Here is a 19,241-nt window from a genome sequence, read left to right on the forward strand (position 1 = left end):
CACTACATGCAGAGATTTTGAATGGGTTATTTCAGCATTTTCTTTCCTGAATTTTCCAAAAGACACAAGCAAGGAAAAGAAGATAATCCATCCACTACCATACTGGAGCTAAATATTATAAAACTGCAAATAGAGTAGAAGTACTGGCAAACTGCAAGCCATCTTTTATTGTGAAACATAATGAATCAGAGAGTTCAGGTATGAATGAGTCTTGTGTTAATGGTCACATCTATGCTGAGAACAGACTATGGACTAGATTCCTTCATGGAGATTCAGAGTCAGCAGAATGCAATGTGTGAAAAGCAAAGGGACTTTAAAATACAGACAAATCAGTACAGATATCTTCAGCAGGACAGATATTGAATCAATACACTTTAGCAAGGTCGGCCTTGTACTTGCTTAGACCCAACTTGTTGGGACCTCTGTAAAAATGTATAATGAGGCATGAGTGCAGATACCACTTTACCTCTTCTAGGCATGGAGCTCATGCTATGCAAGCTTTATGTGACACAGGTTTGAAAAGTTCATGAAATTAATGAAAAAGCAACAATCCACAGAACAGAGGATGAAATGCAGAAATGAGGGGTATTGTTTCTCCCTCATGGAGATTAAAAGAGGCACAGCTACCTCATTGTCAAAAAGTTTTAAGAGAACTGATTGCATAAATTCTTAGGACACAAGTATTCATCTATTTACAAGTATCTCAAATAATTTATGCTATTGACCTGAATTACTTGTGCTAGCATCCCTCAACAGCGTCTGCTCTTTGCCTGGCCTGACTGTGCTTACTTAATGACTGTCTCAGTCATTAAGCGTAATGCTAAATGTAATACCATTTAAATGTTCGCTTTTTAAGCGCTTAACATGGTCTGGGAGGGAATCAGGTGCATGCAATGACCATAAGGCTGTTGTTTCACTCATAAATCTCCACTGAGCAGAACTTAAATAAATGGCAAAATACGAGTCAGTCTGAAAGTCATTGGAATGAGTAGAAAAATCCTTCTTTTTAACAAAAAAAAAAAAAAATATGTACTGTATAGTAGATAGTAAAAACCTTCAACACCAGCAGTGGTGAAATAACCACAAACCAATTGTTTCTCCATTGCAACATTTCCTTTTAAGTAACAATGTGCTAATAACTTAGCCAAGCCATTTTAGCAAGGCAATCCTTAAAAACTTCCTTTTAAGGTGTCATACAACAGTCTGTCCTTCCTAACCACAATTTTCTCATCATACTAAATGCAAGAAGCAATAGCAGCATTTAACGAACAAACTGGCATTTGCTGATCATGGTCAACTCTTGCTTGTGAAATACTCAGGTCATATTGCATGCCCAAGTTCATGTCAAAAGTACCCAGAGGATCCTGCTCACAGTACCATGCAGATTTTTAGTGTAAAAAGCTGTGTGTCTGTGCACGCAGAACTGTTTTCACACATGCACATGTTCTAGACACACACATCCTGCAAATATAGTCTTTTTATTCCAGAAAGTTTTTTGCATCTGTGTGCCAATCTCTAATGGATTAACAGAATCCAGAAAGAGAAATGAAGGAGGTGCATAAAGAAAAGGGAAAACCTACAATGATCATATAAATTTGATAACTTTTTTTAAAAAAAAAAAAAAAAAAAAAAAGATTTTATCAATCTGCAGCAGCACATTACTTCTACTAGGGAGTCAGCAATTTGTTTAATAGTCTCACACTCAAAATAATTTCTCAGCTTCTACCTGTCACCTCTGTGTCATTACCACTGAGGCATGAATCACACCTGCAAGCATCTTGTTTGTAAGGTAGAATTAAGAGTGCTTGTCCACAGAATGGGACAGTATGCTGGATTCATGTTCTTAGAATAAATGAGCAGAGCCACGTAGTGAATGGAGCTTGCAAAGAGGTATTCTTTGCTGATGAGTGGGCAGCTGTAACTGGAAGTTACAACTTCCAAATAACGTCTTTACTCCATTCCAGTGGAAGGGATGTGTGCGTAAGAGGGAGAGGTAGGGAAATACCTTTAAATATAATAGGTTATAAATAACAGGTCATGTGTGACTATGTGGGAGTTGGCTGGGAAGCCTGGCATAGGTTCAGCCCAGTGTGTGCGCCAGTGTGTTTGATTCATTCCTGGGTGCTGGTCCCCTGGTACTTTATGAAGTTCACACAGTAGTATATGTCAGTAATATGTCACTGTCAGTTTCCTGTCTGGAATGAGCCATCATATTCCTGCCAAGATCCTGATGGAAAATCTGAGCCCAGCTAAGAGGGGAGTTTACCCTTACACAGACAGTATGAGTGCTGACTGTTCCAAGTTTGGCTGCCTGCAAAGCTGGGCTATTGTGAACTTCAGGAATAATCCTCTGGGAATTTCCTAGCAGGCTGTGCCCTGCTAGTTAGGGCACGTTGAATAGAAAAGGAAGAGAAAAAATAAGAACTATGTCTTGGACAATATGTAGGGCCTAGAGGAGATCTCAACCAAGTGCTTTTCCATGTGGACTTGACCCATCCACATCAGAGGGTGTCAATAATGAAGAGCATTGACATTAGTCAGTCCATACCACTATTCCAGGGTCCCAACTCCTGCCCCAGTGTGGTTTACCAATATAGTAATAGCTGCAGAAAACCACTTGACTTCCAGCATCTAGAATAGCAGGAGTGATTTTGGTGATGAAATTCCTTGCTGAATTATACAACAAAGGAATGAGAGGGGAGACAGAATAGTTCAGACTTCCCAGGGAACTGTGATGGTCTCCAGTGAGTGATGGCCAGATGGTTGTTACATCGTGTTTTAGGGATATGAATGGAAGAGCTATTCTCAGAAAGAATAAAGGGGCAGAAAAAGACTGATTTCCCATCCTCAAAAAAAGGCACAATTATTCATAGGTGACATTTGATAGAAATCAAGTATCGCTGTAGATTACTACAGAGTTGGTGGGGAAGAGAAAGCTAACTGAAAGAAGGGTCAAAAGTAATAACAAGGGTAATTACTACAAATCATGTCCTTTGCTGTTCAGTGCTGAACTCTTCCTCCTGTATATTCATTTCTTTAACACAGTTACTGGAGTGAGGGAAGAAATCTGCATGTTACTAGAAAAGGTTGTCATGAGTTATGCAACTGAACCAGTCTGCAAAAGATGATTCTGATACAGCTCATTCTGTGTACATGAAACAAAATACTAGTACGGCTTAGAACTTGCTTTTTGTGAGCTCCATAATAATCTTTTCTAGCTGACCACCAAGCATATCAATTGCCTACCTGTGTACATGTATTCTTCACATTTACAGCTGCAATGTAAGCTCTGCAACTATCATTTGGCTTACAGGAAGGTGTGTGGGTCAGATGCATTCTGCTTGACTACTATTCTGACTAGGGCTAATGTTTCTCCATAATTCATCTCTCATTCTCAACCTTTGCCCATCATCTTTAATACACAGGTCTGGTATGTATCATTCATAAGTTTTACAAATGAAGCAAAGGAGAAGCCTGCAAGGCAACTTAGCCAGAATTAGGAATATAACACAGGAAGCTGCTGCAACAGAAACAACTTGTTTTCCTCGTCATACTGTCTTCCACAATATTCACAGAATCACAGAACCATCTAGGTTGGAAGAGACCTCCAAGATCACCAAGTCCATCCTCTGACCTAACACTAACAAGTCCTCCACTAAACCATATCACTAAGCAATGCATCTAAACGTCTATTAAAGACATCCAGGGATGGTGACTCAACCACTTCCCTGGGCAGCCTATTCCAATGCCTAACAACCCTTTCAGCAAAGAAATTCTTCCTAATGTCCAACCTAAACCTCCCATGGCTCAGTTTAAGTCCATTTCCCCCCCATCCTGTCACCAGGCATGTGGGAGAATAGACAACCCCCACCTCACTACAGCCTCCTTTAAGGTACCTGTGGAGTGCGATAAGGTCGACCCTGAGCCTTCTACCTGTTTTCCCTAATGTACTGTTTATAACTATACTATCATACCATCAGGTACCAAAAACAATTACGCCATTGACCTATGGGACAATACCCAGTACACCACTGCTATCAAAAAAAAAAAAAAAGAGAGAGAGAGAAAGAGAGAAACGTGACCGTATATGAATTGACAGCTATCTCAGGAATAAGTAATGACCTTTTTGTTTTTCTTTCAGTCATTGTAACTAATCTTTCTATTAAAGAGAAAAGGGTTGCTATGTCTCCAATGATAGGCTCAAACACTACCAAGAAAGTATTCTAAAAATTGTTAGTGTGTCATTGAAGATAATGTAGAGTATGGGAAGGAGAAGGTAGCTTAACATCTGAAACCTTCATAGTTTGGACTTAATATTTTAAAATCAGATTCTAAAATAAAATAAAATAAAATAAAATAAAATAAAATAAAATAAAATAAAATAAAATAAAATAAAATAAAATAAAATATAGGAATTAAAGTTATATCTTTGAAAAATCACAGTTGGATATATTGCATGTGATAAAACTATGGTCCCCCCTGAAATTAAATATCATTAATAAACAGAGATTCACAGCAGCAGTGTGAATTACACCCAGGTAAAAACTGTTTCTTCTAATAAAACCTTTTTATAGGAAATATGAATAAAATAGTTGTATGTGAAATGGATACAGCAACTTTCACTTCTAGACTTTTCAGAAATCATCCAAACTTGAGAACAGAACTATTTGGGCTGCTGAATACTATGTCCAGCCAATTAAAACTCTGCAGTTGGGAATACGTACAGCTGTGGCCAGCCCAGCATACTGGGTCTCAGTTAGAGGCATGCTTATGACTGTGCAGTGAATACATCAAATTTAACACATGGTTTCAAAGAAGCATCAGAATTAGAAAGAAAAAAAAAAGAAAAGAATTTTCTTTTTTGCCAGAAAATGGAACTGCCTTCAAAGCATGTGTAAAAATTTTTCTCCTTGAAATGAAGTGAAAGATATTTGTGCACAACTGCATGTTGCCATCAAAAAATAATAGTATACCAGTTGGAAACAATGGTAGCTATTTTATCACAAATCACAAATGTATTTATTTATCATCTCTGCAGTGTATCATGCAAATATGACATTGAGTGTTTGTCTACTTAATGTTGTTAAACAGTAATTATGTGATAAATGAAGAATTGGTTCTTTAAATTTTGCATGATTAGATTTGGACAGAGACAATAGCTTGTTCATTGTTTTGCAACTACGACACTGCAGAGAAAAAATAATGTAATTACAGTATGAGGTACACTCATTGTTTTTCTATTCGGGGAAATAAACTAAACTAAACTATTTACATGGTATGCACTCTGATTAGCCCCAGCAAGAGACAATGACCTTCTTCTTCCTCAGAAGACCTGGAAACAGGCTTTATGTGCAAGGGCATAAATTCTTCTGATCCTCATTTAGACCTGTGATAGATTCAGAAACAAGGGGAGCAAAGGAGGCTATTGAAGCTCCACCCCCCACCCCCACCCCCCCACAGGAAATGTAACAAACTGGCAACTTTACAACTAGATTTTTAAAGAAGTGAAAAGCATCACACATTCCTTGAGTCAACAGTAGTAGAGGCAGCCATTCAGAGGAAACCTCCAAAAGCTGTTCTTACAGGACATATTGATCAGATATGGGCCAAGGTGAGCAAGGGGCAAGCCCCTTCTGTGGTGCTCTGTTATTTTCTTACATTGATACCTCATATTCAGCTCTGTAATGGTCACTGAAGGATCACTATTCTAAGGATTTTTGATCAAAAAAAAAAGGGGGGGGGGGGGGGGGCTTTTGTTTGCTTGTTTGTTTTTCCACTTAATGTGCATATGGAAAAAACAAGCTTATGAGAACAAAATTTGGGAGACCAGATATTATCCAATATAGACATGTTGCATTTTGCAAATAGTAAGGAAAGGAATTCTGCAGCTATTTGAAGTTGTCAGATGAGTGCAAATGAAGACTGACAAATCTGACACAGAAGGCAACACAGATCTTGGAGAAGTTATCATTGAAAAGGCTGACGGAGGCTACAATGAGAAGAAGAGGTTGATACCTGAAGTTAAGGCTGAGAGGATGCAAAAATTTAAGGATTTTGTTTGTCTGTTTTTTCTGTTTGTTTGTTGTTGTTTTTTTTTGTTGTTGTTTGGTTGGTTGTGTGTTTTTTTGTTTGTTTGTTTGTTTTTGTTTTTTACTTGCTAGTATTTATATATAAGCAGTTTGCCCAATCTAGTAATTATTATAAATTGTCCCATTTATAATAGTCTTTGCCTTTCTAAAGACAAGTCTCCCCTACCTCTGGGCTTGCTTTACAACAGATGTGCTTCATTGCTAAGTTTCTGAATTCTTTTTTTTTTTTTTTAACATAAGTATGTTCCTGAAAAAAAATCAAAGTACATGCTGCTTGCCTAGATACTATGAAACACGCTCCCCCCATTTAAACTGTGACTACCTTGCTAAGTTATTTGCTATAGTTGTTTCAAGGCTTGCCTAAACTTCATAAGCTTAAGATCATGCTGAAAACAAACAAACAAACAAACAATCTTTCTGTGGGTGAATCTGTTTGACCATTGCATAGCAATTTTTTACTCAGTAACAGCACAGGGTACTTCTGTTCCACTACTAAGAACTACACTGTTACTCTTAACTGTTATCCCTCTTTTTGGGGGTGAATAGAGGAAGAGGTGGATAGAGATTAATAAAACAATTTAAAGAAAACATACAGTGCCATCTTTTTCTTCTGTACTGCTACACTTCATTTCCACCATCAAGGTGTCTTCTACTAGTTAACCTTCCATAGACTGCTGATATCAGAGCCAAACCAGCCTCAAATACCTGTTCTCTGGCCTCTGATGAAGCCATAGCTCACACACAGGAGCTTTCTGCGGCTTATTTCACATACATGACTTTAGTAGTGCTCTCTCTCCAATTCTGTCATCTCTCCCACTGCCAAATGACAGCCCAGTGTCCATCAACACATTTTTGGTAAGAGCTTCCAAAAGATAGTGGCTGGCAATTATATCAGAGGTACATGTAACATAAACGCATCTAGAGATTACTTATCACAATTTAAAATGCAGAAATCTTTCTCAGGTCATTTAGGTTTCTTTGTTTCTTGTTCTGAGACAGCAAATCTGTGACTTTGTTAGTATAACATCAAGTCATGGAATGAATGAAACCTTGAAAGAATTAGCAGAGTTCAGCTGGAATCCTTATTCAAGTAACTCACAAGTATTCAATTCTCTCATGGTTCTCTCCTCTTAGATTTCTTTCCGATTTTTCTTTACTACTGGATATACTTCACCTTTTTTACTGAATTTTGCAGATAGTCTCTAAAGTCTCTGCAAGGTGGAGGATTTCCAAAAGAAATAAATAATATGCTTATAATTAAATTATTTGTATTTGTGGTGCAAACCTCACATGGCTACTAGTCAGCTATAGAAAGTAACATGCAATTTGTAAGAGTGTTTGTGTGCCTCTTCCTCATTTTAAAATCTTGGATGTACTGTAAAATTTTCTTGCTCTTGTCACTTTTTCATAGCTGCAATGCAGCCAAGTACCAATTGGCACCTGAAAGAAAATACAAGAGATCACCACACAAGTAAATTTTCTAGCAAAGAGCTGATTGTGAGGAGAGGTCAAGCCTTTGTTGTCACCTTCAATGGAATAGAACAGCCTGAGCAAAACTTAACATTCATCGCAGAAACAGGTATGGCTCCCAACTTCTTTCACAGAAATTGTAATGCCACATAGGCCACATTCTTCTGGCCTGGTATATGCTATATGGTAGCAAGATAATACCTCAGAACCTCCCTGCTGCTTTTACATAGGCATGGAAATCTTTGAGTTCTTTGTTGTATTATTCCCTCCCCAGCCAGCAGTGATAGCGTACTTCAGTTTCAAACATGTGGCAAATTCATCTGAGGGGAGGGTTACACCTCTGCTGAATTTCTTGACAACTAAATTTCAGTAAGCTGGAAAAAAAATACTAATAATAGTTTATTTTCCTTAAAAGGTCCAAAACCCTCAAAGCAGGCTAAGACCCAGGCCACATTTGGTATTTCCAGCACAGTGAGTAAGGAGAATTGGAGTGCAGTTCTGCAGTCCACCAGTTCCAACTCTGCAAGCATCGCCATTTCCAGCCCAGCTAATGCTGTCATCGGACGTTACAAGCTGAGTGTTCAAAGTACTTCAAGTGGCAGCTCATCTCCAGCAACCCTTGGCACTTTTGTTTTGCTCTTTAATCCTTGGTCTTCAGGTATGAATATGTTGGCATTCCCCTGAAAGAACTCACTCATTTGTAGTTCGATTAATATTTGTAGCTTCTCCGTTTGATCTATACTTTAATACAGGGGCTGAACATTCACCACATAATCTAGTACTGAGAAAAGCAAAGCATATAATAGTTTCTTAGGACCAAAACTCTGGAGGTTTTGGATTTATTTTGCCTGCTGTGGTGGTACATGCTTCTGTTTTGTCTTTTCAGGTGATGATGTGTTCATGTCTAACAAGGCTGAGTGTGAGGAATATGTGCTGGAAGAGTTTGGCATCATTTTTTCTGGCAATACACATCATATCAACAGCTTTGGATGGAACTTTGGCCAGGTAAACACAGCACTGAAACACCAGACAGTGTTTTGTGCCCTAGTTTTCACATAAGGTGGGTGACCAGCTTGTTTGCTTTTTCCAGTTCATCACAGTCATACACCTCTGAAAAGCAGGGGTCTAGTATTGCAATTAGAACCCCTGTCAAGCCCTGTCATGCTGATTAATAAGAAAATTTGTAATTGACCAATCAGTTATACGATCTAGGATTCAGAGATGCAGCCAGTAGAAATCCCAGTGTCTGCTGTGTAGTATTGTGTAGCAACACTGTATGGCACAGGCTTGGCCTTCATTCCACAGATTCTGACTTTTGAAAAGCTCTTTGAATTTTAATACTTATGTTTTTTTGAGGCTGTGTTTTTATGTGCAATTCCTGGCTGAGCTGCAAGATTTATTTTAGAGATTAAATAAACATTAAAAGCTTATGTAGCTCTACTTATCCTGATTTTTAGCACAGTAGCATAATCTGTGGTTCCAATACACTAACTTATTTCTATAACATAGTTTCAAGGAGATATTCTCAATATTTGCCTTTCCATGCTGGATCGAAGCTTAAACTACCGTCAGGATCCTGCCACAGATGTATCTCACCGAAATGATCCCAAATATCTGGGCCGAGTTCTCAGCGCAATGGTAAGCAATGTGTTCAAAAAGTCCAAACTACTAAACATTATTTTAAAATAGTTAGTTAAAGGAAGTATGAAGAGACTTCTCAGAAAATTTTAGGCCACTGTTTGTATATACCAGAAACATAGGTCAGAGAAATCCCTACGTAGCTGTCTGATCTGAGCCTTCTAGATTTACGTCATCTGTGGTATGTCTGATACTACAAACTTTAATATCCAGCAGTCAAACTGAAAGTTAAGTTGTGGGGTGGTATGCTGAGGGGCCAGTGCTTTGTAGGCCTTTAGTCCAATTTCTCCATTTGAAGTGGGATGTGGTGGCACTAGATCAGGTAAGCCATGGATTTGTCAGGTTGTCTTGAAAATCTCCAAGGATGAAAAATTTCATGGCCTCTCTGGGTGACCAGTCGAGAGCTGCCGTAGCCTCTTAGTGATTAATTTTTCTGTTATGTCCAATATGGTTTTCCCAAGCTACAACTTAATGCTGGTGCCTCTTGTTATATAATATGCCAGTACAGAGAAAAGTTGGACTCAAAACTTGTTGGACTCAGAAATGCTCCCCATTTATGAGGACACATACATGTATTTTATTTCCCTGAAAAGATAAGACTTCCTCCGGAAGACCAACTTCAAGAAGCAGTGACTTTTGTCCACTAAAATGTCATTCAATGCTTTTCTCCTTTCCTACTGCCACTTAATCTATTATAAACTCTTAATTTGTCTTATAAATTCAGTGAATATTTTTACAGGTCAATGGCAATGATGATCAAGGAGTGGTACTAGGAAACTGGAGTGGAAATTATGAAGGTGGGAAAAGTCCAAGCAGCTGGACTGGAAGTGGTGAAATCCTGCAAAACTGGAAGAAATCAGGATTCAAGCCTGTTAGATATGGACAATGTTGGGTTTTTGCAGCAGTACTGACCACAGGTATGCTTTATGTAATGCATATAAAGACAGTGCACAGATTCTGTTAAAAATAAATAAATAAATAAATAAAAGAATTATGAATAACACTTTCAATATGAAAGTCTATCCAGACATTAGTATGAAACAATATGATGGAATACAGTGTTTTCTGACTATGGGTTTCTATTTGATCTTTAGTGCTTAGATGTCTGGGGATTCCCACTCGAACAATTACAAATTTCAGCTCTGCCCATGACGCAGATGGAAACCTGCGTGTGGATGAGTTTTATGATGCTTCTGGAAATCATTTGGAGAGAGGAGCTGACAGTGTCTGGTAAAGTTCTACAATACTTAATAATAGGATCTATTAGTGATTATAGTCTTCAGGTACAGAACATATATTCTAATGACAGATGCTGCATTAACTTATTGAAAACTGACCTAAAAACAACTGCACACACAGGATCAACAAAAAATCGGAGAACTACAAAATTTGGTATTTTCACTCTTTCTTAATTAAGCATGACTAACAACAGCAAATTGAAACGAAGGCAGACAAAGCTGTAGCTAGTTATGACACAAATGACTGAGAATTTGGGATATTACACTGGAAATATCAAACAGTGGGACTTCATTTAGTTTGGAACTATTCTTCAGAAGCAGCTCCTGTTATACTATTAAAATTTTGACAGAACCTGTCCCCCTTCCCCTATCTTTTTTTTTTTTTTTTTCCCCTGCAGTGAAGTCATTTGCAGTGAAAATAATTTAATTATCACTCCTGAGCATCGAATGCAATTGAAACAAGTTTGCATTCAGCAAGGAACAGGTGCACCCCTTCACTTCTTGCCTTGATTACTTCCCTGCTTGTTTTGAAACCATCCTAAATATAGGAACAGAAATAACTGTGTCATTGTGCTACAAGGAAGACACCTGAAACTAAGAATGTGCACAAACTCAGAACTTTTCTGGGAAGAAAAAAAAAAAAGAAAAGGCTCAGGAATTTGTATATAATTTCACAAATTTGCTTTCTCCCCTTGAACATTTATGTCTGTTCCACAATGCAATTTTCAGCTCCTGCCTAATTAAGATAGCTAGGATCAGAGTAGAAGTGGTTGGTCTCAGATAAGAACCTTTAGAAATTAAAATATTCAATACATTTAACTAAGATGACTGATTAATGGATGTGAACAGGAATTTGGAAACACATAACACTGGTTTACTTTGTCCATTCATGAATGTAGGAATTTCCATGTCTGGAATGAAAGCTGGTTTTCCCGCAGTGACTTGGGCCCCTCATACAGTGGATGGCAAATTCTGGATGCAACTCCCCAAGAAGAAAGTGGAGGTACACAGATTTAATTCCAGGAATAATGACAAAAAATTATGAAGTCAGCCACTTTCTGAGAGAAAAGGAAATTATAAAGCCATTGTAAAAGTAATTTCTTTACCCACTCGGAAATAGTGACAGTACCTGTCTAAGTAAAAAAAGCCTCTTATGGGGCTGCCAAGAAACAAACTATGCTTCTAGGAGCAGTTTTTTGTAGCTGTTCCTGTATTTCCAATATAGGCATCCAGAGCTATTGAAGATTGATGAATACTAGAAAAACAAATCAAGTGTATCTTCAGAATAAATCACACATTGGTGATCAGCCTGGTATGAGGATCTGCTTCTGCAAGGTTTTTGACATGGTCCCACATGACATCCTGATCTCCAAATTGGAAAGATATGGCCCAGAATGCTAACTGTGTCCTGGGCTGCATCAACAGAGGGGTGACCAGCAGGTCAAGGGAAGTGATTGTCCCCCTCTACTCTGCCCTCGTGAGGCCCCACCTGGAGTACTGCATCCAGGTTTGGGGCCCCCAGCACAAGAAAGATGTGGACCTGGAGTGAGTCCAGAGGAGTGCTACAAAGATGATCAGAGAGCTGGAGCATCTCTCCTGTGAAGAAAGGCTGAGAGAGCTGGGGATGCTCAGCCTGGAGAAGAGAAGGCTCCAGGGATACCTCATTGTGGCCTTTCAGTATTTAAAGGGGGGTTATAAAAAGGATGGAGAAGGATTCTTTATTTGGGTAGATAACGATAGGAGAAGAGCAAATGGTTTTAAACTAAAAGAGGATAGATTTAGATTAGACGTTAGGAGGAAATTCTTCACTGTAAGGATAGTGAGGCACTGGAACAGGTTGCCAAGAGAAGTTGTGGATGCCCCATCCCTGGAGGGTGTTCAAGGCCAGGCTGGATGAGGCCTTGGCCAACCTGATCTAGTGGGTGGTATCCCTGCCCACGGCAGGAGGGTTGGAAGTAGATGATCTTTAAGGTCCCTTCCAACCCGAGCCATTTTACGAGTGGGACACCAGCACTTGGTAATTCATGGGTCATTGGTAAATATCTGTCTCGTAAGCTGCTTACTGTGAAACCATTGACTAGTTCCACATTATTTTTTCTTGATCCCATAGGAATTTATCAGTGTGGTCCTGCCTCACGGAATGCCATCAAAGAAGGAGACGTAGATTTGGACTACGATTGCCCATTTGTATTTGCAGAAGTGAATGCAGACTGTATGTACTGGAATTATGACCCTGCAACTGGAAAGAAAACATTAATATTCTCTAAGTCTACAACAATTGGTCAGTTCATCAGCACAAAGGCAGTTGGTAGAGATGATCGTGTAGATGTCACCAGTGATTATAAATATGAGGAAGGTAAATATAATAATAATACTCTAGTTCTATAGTTGCTTCATTCCACAGTTTACATAAACTTCAGGATAGGAGTCCTTTGGTGGGCAGTTTTGGGCATCTATAAGGTGGGAGCATAATTCATTCAGCTGCTTCATTTCTAACATAAAAGGGAAGAGAAGAGAAAGAGTAAAAGATGATGCCTTGCCCTTTCTGATACATAGCTGCTTTGTGGGACCTAAGTAAGGCAAGTCCAAACAACTTTGAGTAAAGCATTCACTGTTCTGCCGGCCTACGTTAATGTGCACTGACTGCATCTGCTTTGTGAGAATTAGCCTACAATCCACTTATTTGACAGCAAGAATGAAAGGCCTGTGACAGAAACCTAAGCTAAATCAACATTTAGGTCCAAGAACAGCTACTCTTTCAAAGGGTCATACAGTATGCAAACTTGTCAGATCTTTGGTTTTGATAGTGCAGAAAAAAATATGATAATCATGAACTTTTGCAAGTGCAAAGAATGAACACTGTTATTGGAAATACATATATGAAGGGTAAAAAGCAAGATGAAGTGGAGCCCAAATAACTAGCTTCCACTGTATATTGGGTCTGGCTGAGATGGAGTTAATTTTCTACGTAACAGCCCCTATGGTGCTGTACTTTGTATTTGTGGCTACATACTGATAACACACCAGCATTTAGGGTATTGCTGAACAGTGTTGCATTGTGTCAAAGCATAATTTCTCCCTCCCCCTTCTCCCCTGTCCCAATGCATAGACTATGGGTGGGCAAGAGATTGTTAGGGGACAGAGCTGGGACAGCTAGTCCAAACTGAACAAAAGGATATTCTGTGCCATACAACTCAGCAATAGAAGTTCAGGGAAAGGAAAAGGAGGACTGGGGAGACATTTGTGGTTGTGGCATTTGCATTCTCAAGCCTCTGCTGAGGCCCTGCTTTCCAGGAAGTTGCTAGGCATCTGCCTGACAGTGGGGAGTAGCGAATGAGTTCCTTTTTTTCCTTTGCTCATGTGCAGCTTTTGTTTTTCCTTTTAAACTGTCATTATCTTGGCCTGTAAGTCTTCTCACCTTCCGTTTTCTCTCCATCCTGCAGGAATGGGGAGTGAGTGAGGGGTTAGATGGTTGTTTGGCTGTTGGACAGAGTCAACCTAACACACAGTACCATAGCCATTCCCTTATATTAGGGTCCTTTTCTGTATCAGCAAATATGAATTTACATTTTTAGATGTTACAACCATTAAGAAACATAGAAAAGGGAAGGGTAAGAAACTTTGGGCTTAAGATTTTGTGTTACAAAAAGATGCTATTACAGGAAAAGTGACATTGCTGGCAGCAGATCTAGAAAATTAAGTGTGGCAGTGGAAAATGCTGGCTCTGTTCTTCTCTAAGAACAGACACTAAGTTCAGCTGACTAGTCTCTAGGTGTAATGTAAAAGAAGAGATGTGTATTAATTGTTGAGGGTAATTTTCATGGTTCTTTCTAACAGGCTCTAGAAAAGAAAGAGATATTTTTAAAAAAGCCCGTAAGAAGCTGGGACTTGAAGATAAATTTGATCCTACAGCACCAACACCAAAGGAAATTGAACAAAAGCCTGATATCTCAGGGAAGTTCAAAGTGGCCGGTCCTTTAGAAGTTGGCAAAGATCTCAATCTGATTCTGGTTCTTGCAAATTTACAGTCTGATGTTAAGTCTGTTCATGTAAATATGACCGCTTGGAGCACTGTGTACACTAGAAGACCAGTTCGTGAGATCTGGAAAGACTCCATATCTGTTACTCTGTCTCCTGAAGAAGGTAATATTTCAAATTTAAAAAAAAAAAAAAAAAAAAAAAACACACAATTCTTATTAAAAGTTATCAGTAAGCAGGCAGTAGAAGTTGGTCAACTTGGGGGAAAAAGACAAACTGTAATCTAAAAGTTCTGTACAGAAGAGGCTGAAACAGCCAAAAATATACTGCACTTATAAACAGATTAAAAAGACATGTTTCACCTCATCATTAGGAATTGCAATCTCAGTGAATAGACTAGACAAGACTAAAACAGTTAAGTTGGAGGGGACTTTCACAAATCGTCTAAGTCCATCTGCCTGACCTCTTCAGGGCTAACCAAAAGTAAAAGCATATCTTTGAGGTCGTTGTCAAACATCTCTTGAACACTTGCAGGCACAGGACATCTACCACCTCTCTAGGAAGCCTGTTCCAGTGTCTGACCACCCTTATGATAAAGAAATTTTCTCTTATATCTAACCTTCCCTGGCACAGCTTTATGCCATTCTCCCTCCTGTCATTGGTTGCAAGGGAGAAGAGAACAGCACCTCCCTCTCCACTTCCCCTTTTCAGGAAGTTGTAGAGAGCAATGGTATTGCCTATCAGCCCTCTCCTCTCCAGAGCAGACAACCAAAGTATCCTCATCCTATCCTCGTAGGAGATGCCCTTCAGCCCTTTTACCAGCTTAATTTCCCTCCTTCGTACATTTTCAAGGACTTGAACATCCTTTTTATACTGGGGAAACTAGAACTGCATGCAGTATTCAAGGCGATTCACACCAACACTAAACATAGTGAGAAAATCACCTCTTTTGACTGGCTGGCTATGCTGCATTTAATGCATCCAGAACATTCAATGCATCCTAAAATGCAGTTTGCCCCCCCCCCCCCCCCCTTTTTTTTTTTCCTGCCAGGGCTCACTTGCTATGTTAAGCCATTGGCTGAATATAGTCAGCAGGGAGAGTTTTCCACCAAGTCTGATGACAGGGGCCATTTTTGCTCCCTTCTGTCAAGTGAGGTATGCTCCATTTGCTAGGATTTGTACTTAACAAATCTTGCTACTGGCCGAATCTAGGAAATTCAGTGTCTCCAATTTGTTGCTTGCTTTTGTGAGACTTTATGCTGGTGACTTGTCATCTTTTCTTGTGTTTTTCATCTGCTCTACACTGCTGAAAAACACTTTGTGGCTCACAATGCCTGCATGTAGCACGAATGCTCTACAGTTCATCTGAACTTGACATCTATTGTATGAATGGCCACTGTGGAATTACCTGGACTCAAAGACAAGAGAGAGCCTTGCCAATCCAATGTCCCTTGATTTGAATTACGGCATGGAAACTACTGTAAAAACACATGAATAACAAATAGTGCTAGGAAAGAAAAAGGGAATGTAAACACAGCATTTAACCCACATCAGAGCAGCTAGGACTGATGAGGCCTACCCAGAGAGCATCCCATAACAAATGTAGTGATGTGTAAATTCCTTAAAATGTCTTATTTTTCAGGGCAACTGGGAGGAAAACAAGCCAAGCAAGATAATAGTAGAGACTAGAGGAGAGATAATATTGAAGAAATCTCTATCTCTCTAGCAAACTGATAGATTCACGTGAACTGAGTTTGGCAGTGATGGCTACAGGCCTTTCTAGTCAGGCACAGCATAAAAGGAAAACATTAATACTTGGTATGAAACTCTGTTCCCTTATAAAAGTGTTTACCATTTCTTTTTTTTTTTTTTTTCTTTCAGAGAAACATTTTCCAGTTAAGATATCTTATGCTGAATATCAACAGCAGTTAACTACAGACAACACAATTCAAATAACAGCTTTATGTCATGTAGAAGGTGGAATTCAAGTACTAGTGCAAAGAGACATTACTCTGGACAATCCTGCTATCGACATACAGGTGAATCACTGTCCTTTTTACTCTAACTGCAGCGTAGGACATAAGGGAAAATGAGCTTTTATAAGTACTTCTTTCCCCAGAAAGGGATGTTCTACTCAGTTCTGCCTTGGTCTGTAGTAATGAGACACTAGGATGAGTGTCTCTTGTAATGCCTTAAGAGGCTTAGATTTGAAAAGAATACTGAGAGTCTGACCTTTTAAGCATTTTCCTTGTACAGGTACTTGGTGAAGCAAAAGTGAATAAAGAAGTTGATGTAGAAGTGGTATTTACCAATCCTATTAATGCAGAAGTGATGGACTGTGTGCTGCAGGTAGAAGGCAATGACCTGCTGAGAGGAATCCTTGAGATAGAGTAAGTACTAGAAGTGCCTTCTTCCTGCTATCAAAAATACATAAACCAGAACATAGACATGGATGACTTTGAACTGAACACTGAGATGACACAGAATTTTCTTCTTGCACATAGCTTTAAACCAGCTTTCCATCTCAATTAGGCTTTGGCTCCATAGTTTGGGAGGGTAAATAATTACCGTCATAATTTGACAGAACTTGTTTGTTTATCTATCTAGCAGGACCCCACAGTTTCAGCAAAATATAAATGTGTACCCATGCAGTGAATGTTGCTGAGGCTGGCTATGTTGCTATAGGCCAGATGGGTTAAACCTTCTTGTTTTGATCATAGGACCAGCAATAGACTATGGGCATTTCTGTCCAAACTATACTGTATTTTAACCAGGATATTTCTTCCCACTTTTTAAAATGGACTGCAAGTGCCAGTCTAATTGTTCAGCCTTATAAACAATTTGCATCTACATCACACAGACACACATGTAAAAAGCAGATCACAGAATTGTAGGGGTTGGAAGGAACCTCAAGAGATCATCGTGTCCAACCCCCCTGCCAAAGCAGTTTCCCTAGATATGCCTTTTGTGCCTCCTGTTCTGCTTGAAGTTTTAGCTCATATTAGTATGCTCCCACCTTCATCCCAAGTGAGCTTATTTGGATCACTGTGCAATGCTTTGTGAGAGAACACTTAATGCATGAACTTGAGTATTTAGGTATTTATCAAATAGTTAAGTCCTCTACAGTCGTTTCATGACCATCCTACACTGAGCTGATGGGAGTGCTTACGTAAAATGGGAGCTGCCTATTGAGGAAATTCAAACATGATTCAAGCCTATTTTCTGCTGATATTTTTCACTTTGTTTCCTAATTCTAGTGTACCGCCATTGAAAGCTGGTGAGAAGTCCAGTACAAAGTTTAAACTTACTCCTGTCGAGACGGGATCCAAGCATCTACTTGTTAATTTCTCCTGTGATAAATTTTCAGATATCAAGGCCTTTAAGACTGTAAATGTGATTGACTAATAGGAAGATGCATTATAAATGGTCTGTGTCTCTCTAAATTGAACAAAATGTCATAAGAAATCTTGTATAAGAAAACCATGAGGAAAATAACAAAATCCTTGCTTTCCTGATAATGGGTTTCCAACTTTACATCATTAAAATTTTACATTGTAATTTTAAATAAACTTTGGAATAGTTGATTCGTCATTTACTGATGTGAGTGTTCATGTTATTAAACAGAATATCTTACCTTCTATTCAGAGACTGCTTGTTTGACTTTCATCTGTTTATGTTTGGAAATCATTCTTTCTGGCTCCAGAAATGTTCCTACACAAGCATTCATAAATACATTTTTACATATTCAAAGCCTTATTCAGTGGACTTGCAAAGTGGTGCTTCCCCTTCACTGCAACCATGGAACAAGAAAGTAGCCAGGATTAGGTACATGATTTACACTACTTAGCTTTTGTCTTCTTCTTTTTCTTTTTTCCACTCCTGTAAAGTCTGTCACTGTAACTTGAGCACTTATCTAGACATGTTCTTTTATTTTTCTCCTTCTTTTTGCAAATCACATGACAGAAACATTCTAAGTGAATTTAGGATGATGTCCAATTTGAGAGCCATTTCACAAACAAATTGGGATAATTGACAGTTCAGTCTTTTTATTTTTTTTTTTTTCCCCTCACTCACTGATACTCTTCTTTGGGAATCAAAGGGAGAGTAATCTTAAGACCAGGGATATTTTACCTAGAGAATAATTAGAAACTCTTCATTATAGTTTGAGAGTCAGGAAGCCATCCCTTATCAGCAAATAATATTTTAAATACAGGGTCCGGATAATATCAAGGTTATCAGAATTCAGATTTAGTAAAGTTTACTTAAACCCTTTATCAGTAAATGGGTACAGACTGAAAGCATGGAGAAAAACAAACAAACAAACAAACAAATAGCAACGGAAAGAATACTTTCAAATTTGTTTGGGTGTTGTGAGGCCCAAAAATGGTAGTAAAGAGGTGTTCTTAATAAAAGGTGTCTTAGGCTTCATTTAAAAATTGTATAATTAACTTAACTATTGAATTCCACATCTCGAGTTCCTGTTGCTAAACAGTATGTATAATAGCAAATGTTCTTTCAACACAACTCTATCTGACAGGTGGAGAAGTACTTTGAGTGGGAACAAAAGCTAAAAGCTGGATTCCAGGACCTAGAGCTACATGTAGCCCCTGAGTGACTGGGTTTATGGATTATATAATTATACAACAGTAAGTCAATATCTGGCTGAAAATGAGCTGTGTAGATGAAGTGAATGGAAAGTCAAGCTACTGCTCTATTGTACTTGGACTGCAAGGCCAGGTGACTGGTAAACATTTAGCAAGAGTCTGGAGCCAGCTCTGTGCCCACACTTCTAACCCACAGCACAGAGTACGTGTGACTTTCAGTAGGA

At 38.8% G+C, this 19,241-nt stretch overlaps 1 protein-coding gene across 1 annotated transcript; it reads left to right on the top strand.

The window, feature by feature from the left end:
• The first annotated feature begins 5,524 nt into the window (after positions 1 to 5,524).
• On the top strand, positions 5,525 to 18,441 carry LOC309884447 (protein-glutamine gamma-glutamyltransferase E-like). Its single transcript, XM_082773404.1, has 13 exons — positions 5,525 to 5,611; positions 7,501 to 7,668; positions 7,975 to 8,217; positions 8,446 to 8,564; positions 9,069 to 9,197; positions 9,937 to 10,114; positions 10,292 to 10,427; positions 11,335 to 11,438; positions 12,546 to 12,791; positions 14,273 to 14,578; positions 16,295 to 16,452; positions 16,670 to 16,803; positions 17,671 to 18,441. Exons 1-13 carry the CDS (start codon positions 5,602 to 5,604, stop codon positions 17,816 to 17,818), a joined length of 2,079 nt encoding a protein of 692 aa, XP_082629530.1. The 5' UTR covers positions 5,525 to 5,601; the 3' UTR covers positions 17,819 to 18,441.
• Positions 18,442 to 19,241: the final 800 nt, after the last annotated feature.

This window comes from Aythya marila (assembly GCF_965140915.1).
Source record: "Aythya marila genome assembly, chromosome: 16".
Taxonomy (NCBI): domain Eukaryota; kingdom Metazoa; phylum Chordata; class Aves; order Anseriformes; family Anatidae; genus Aythya; species Aythya marila.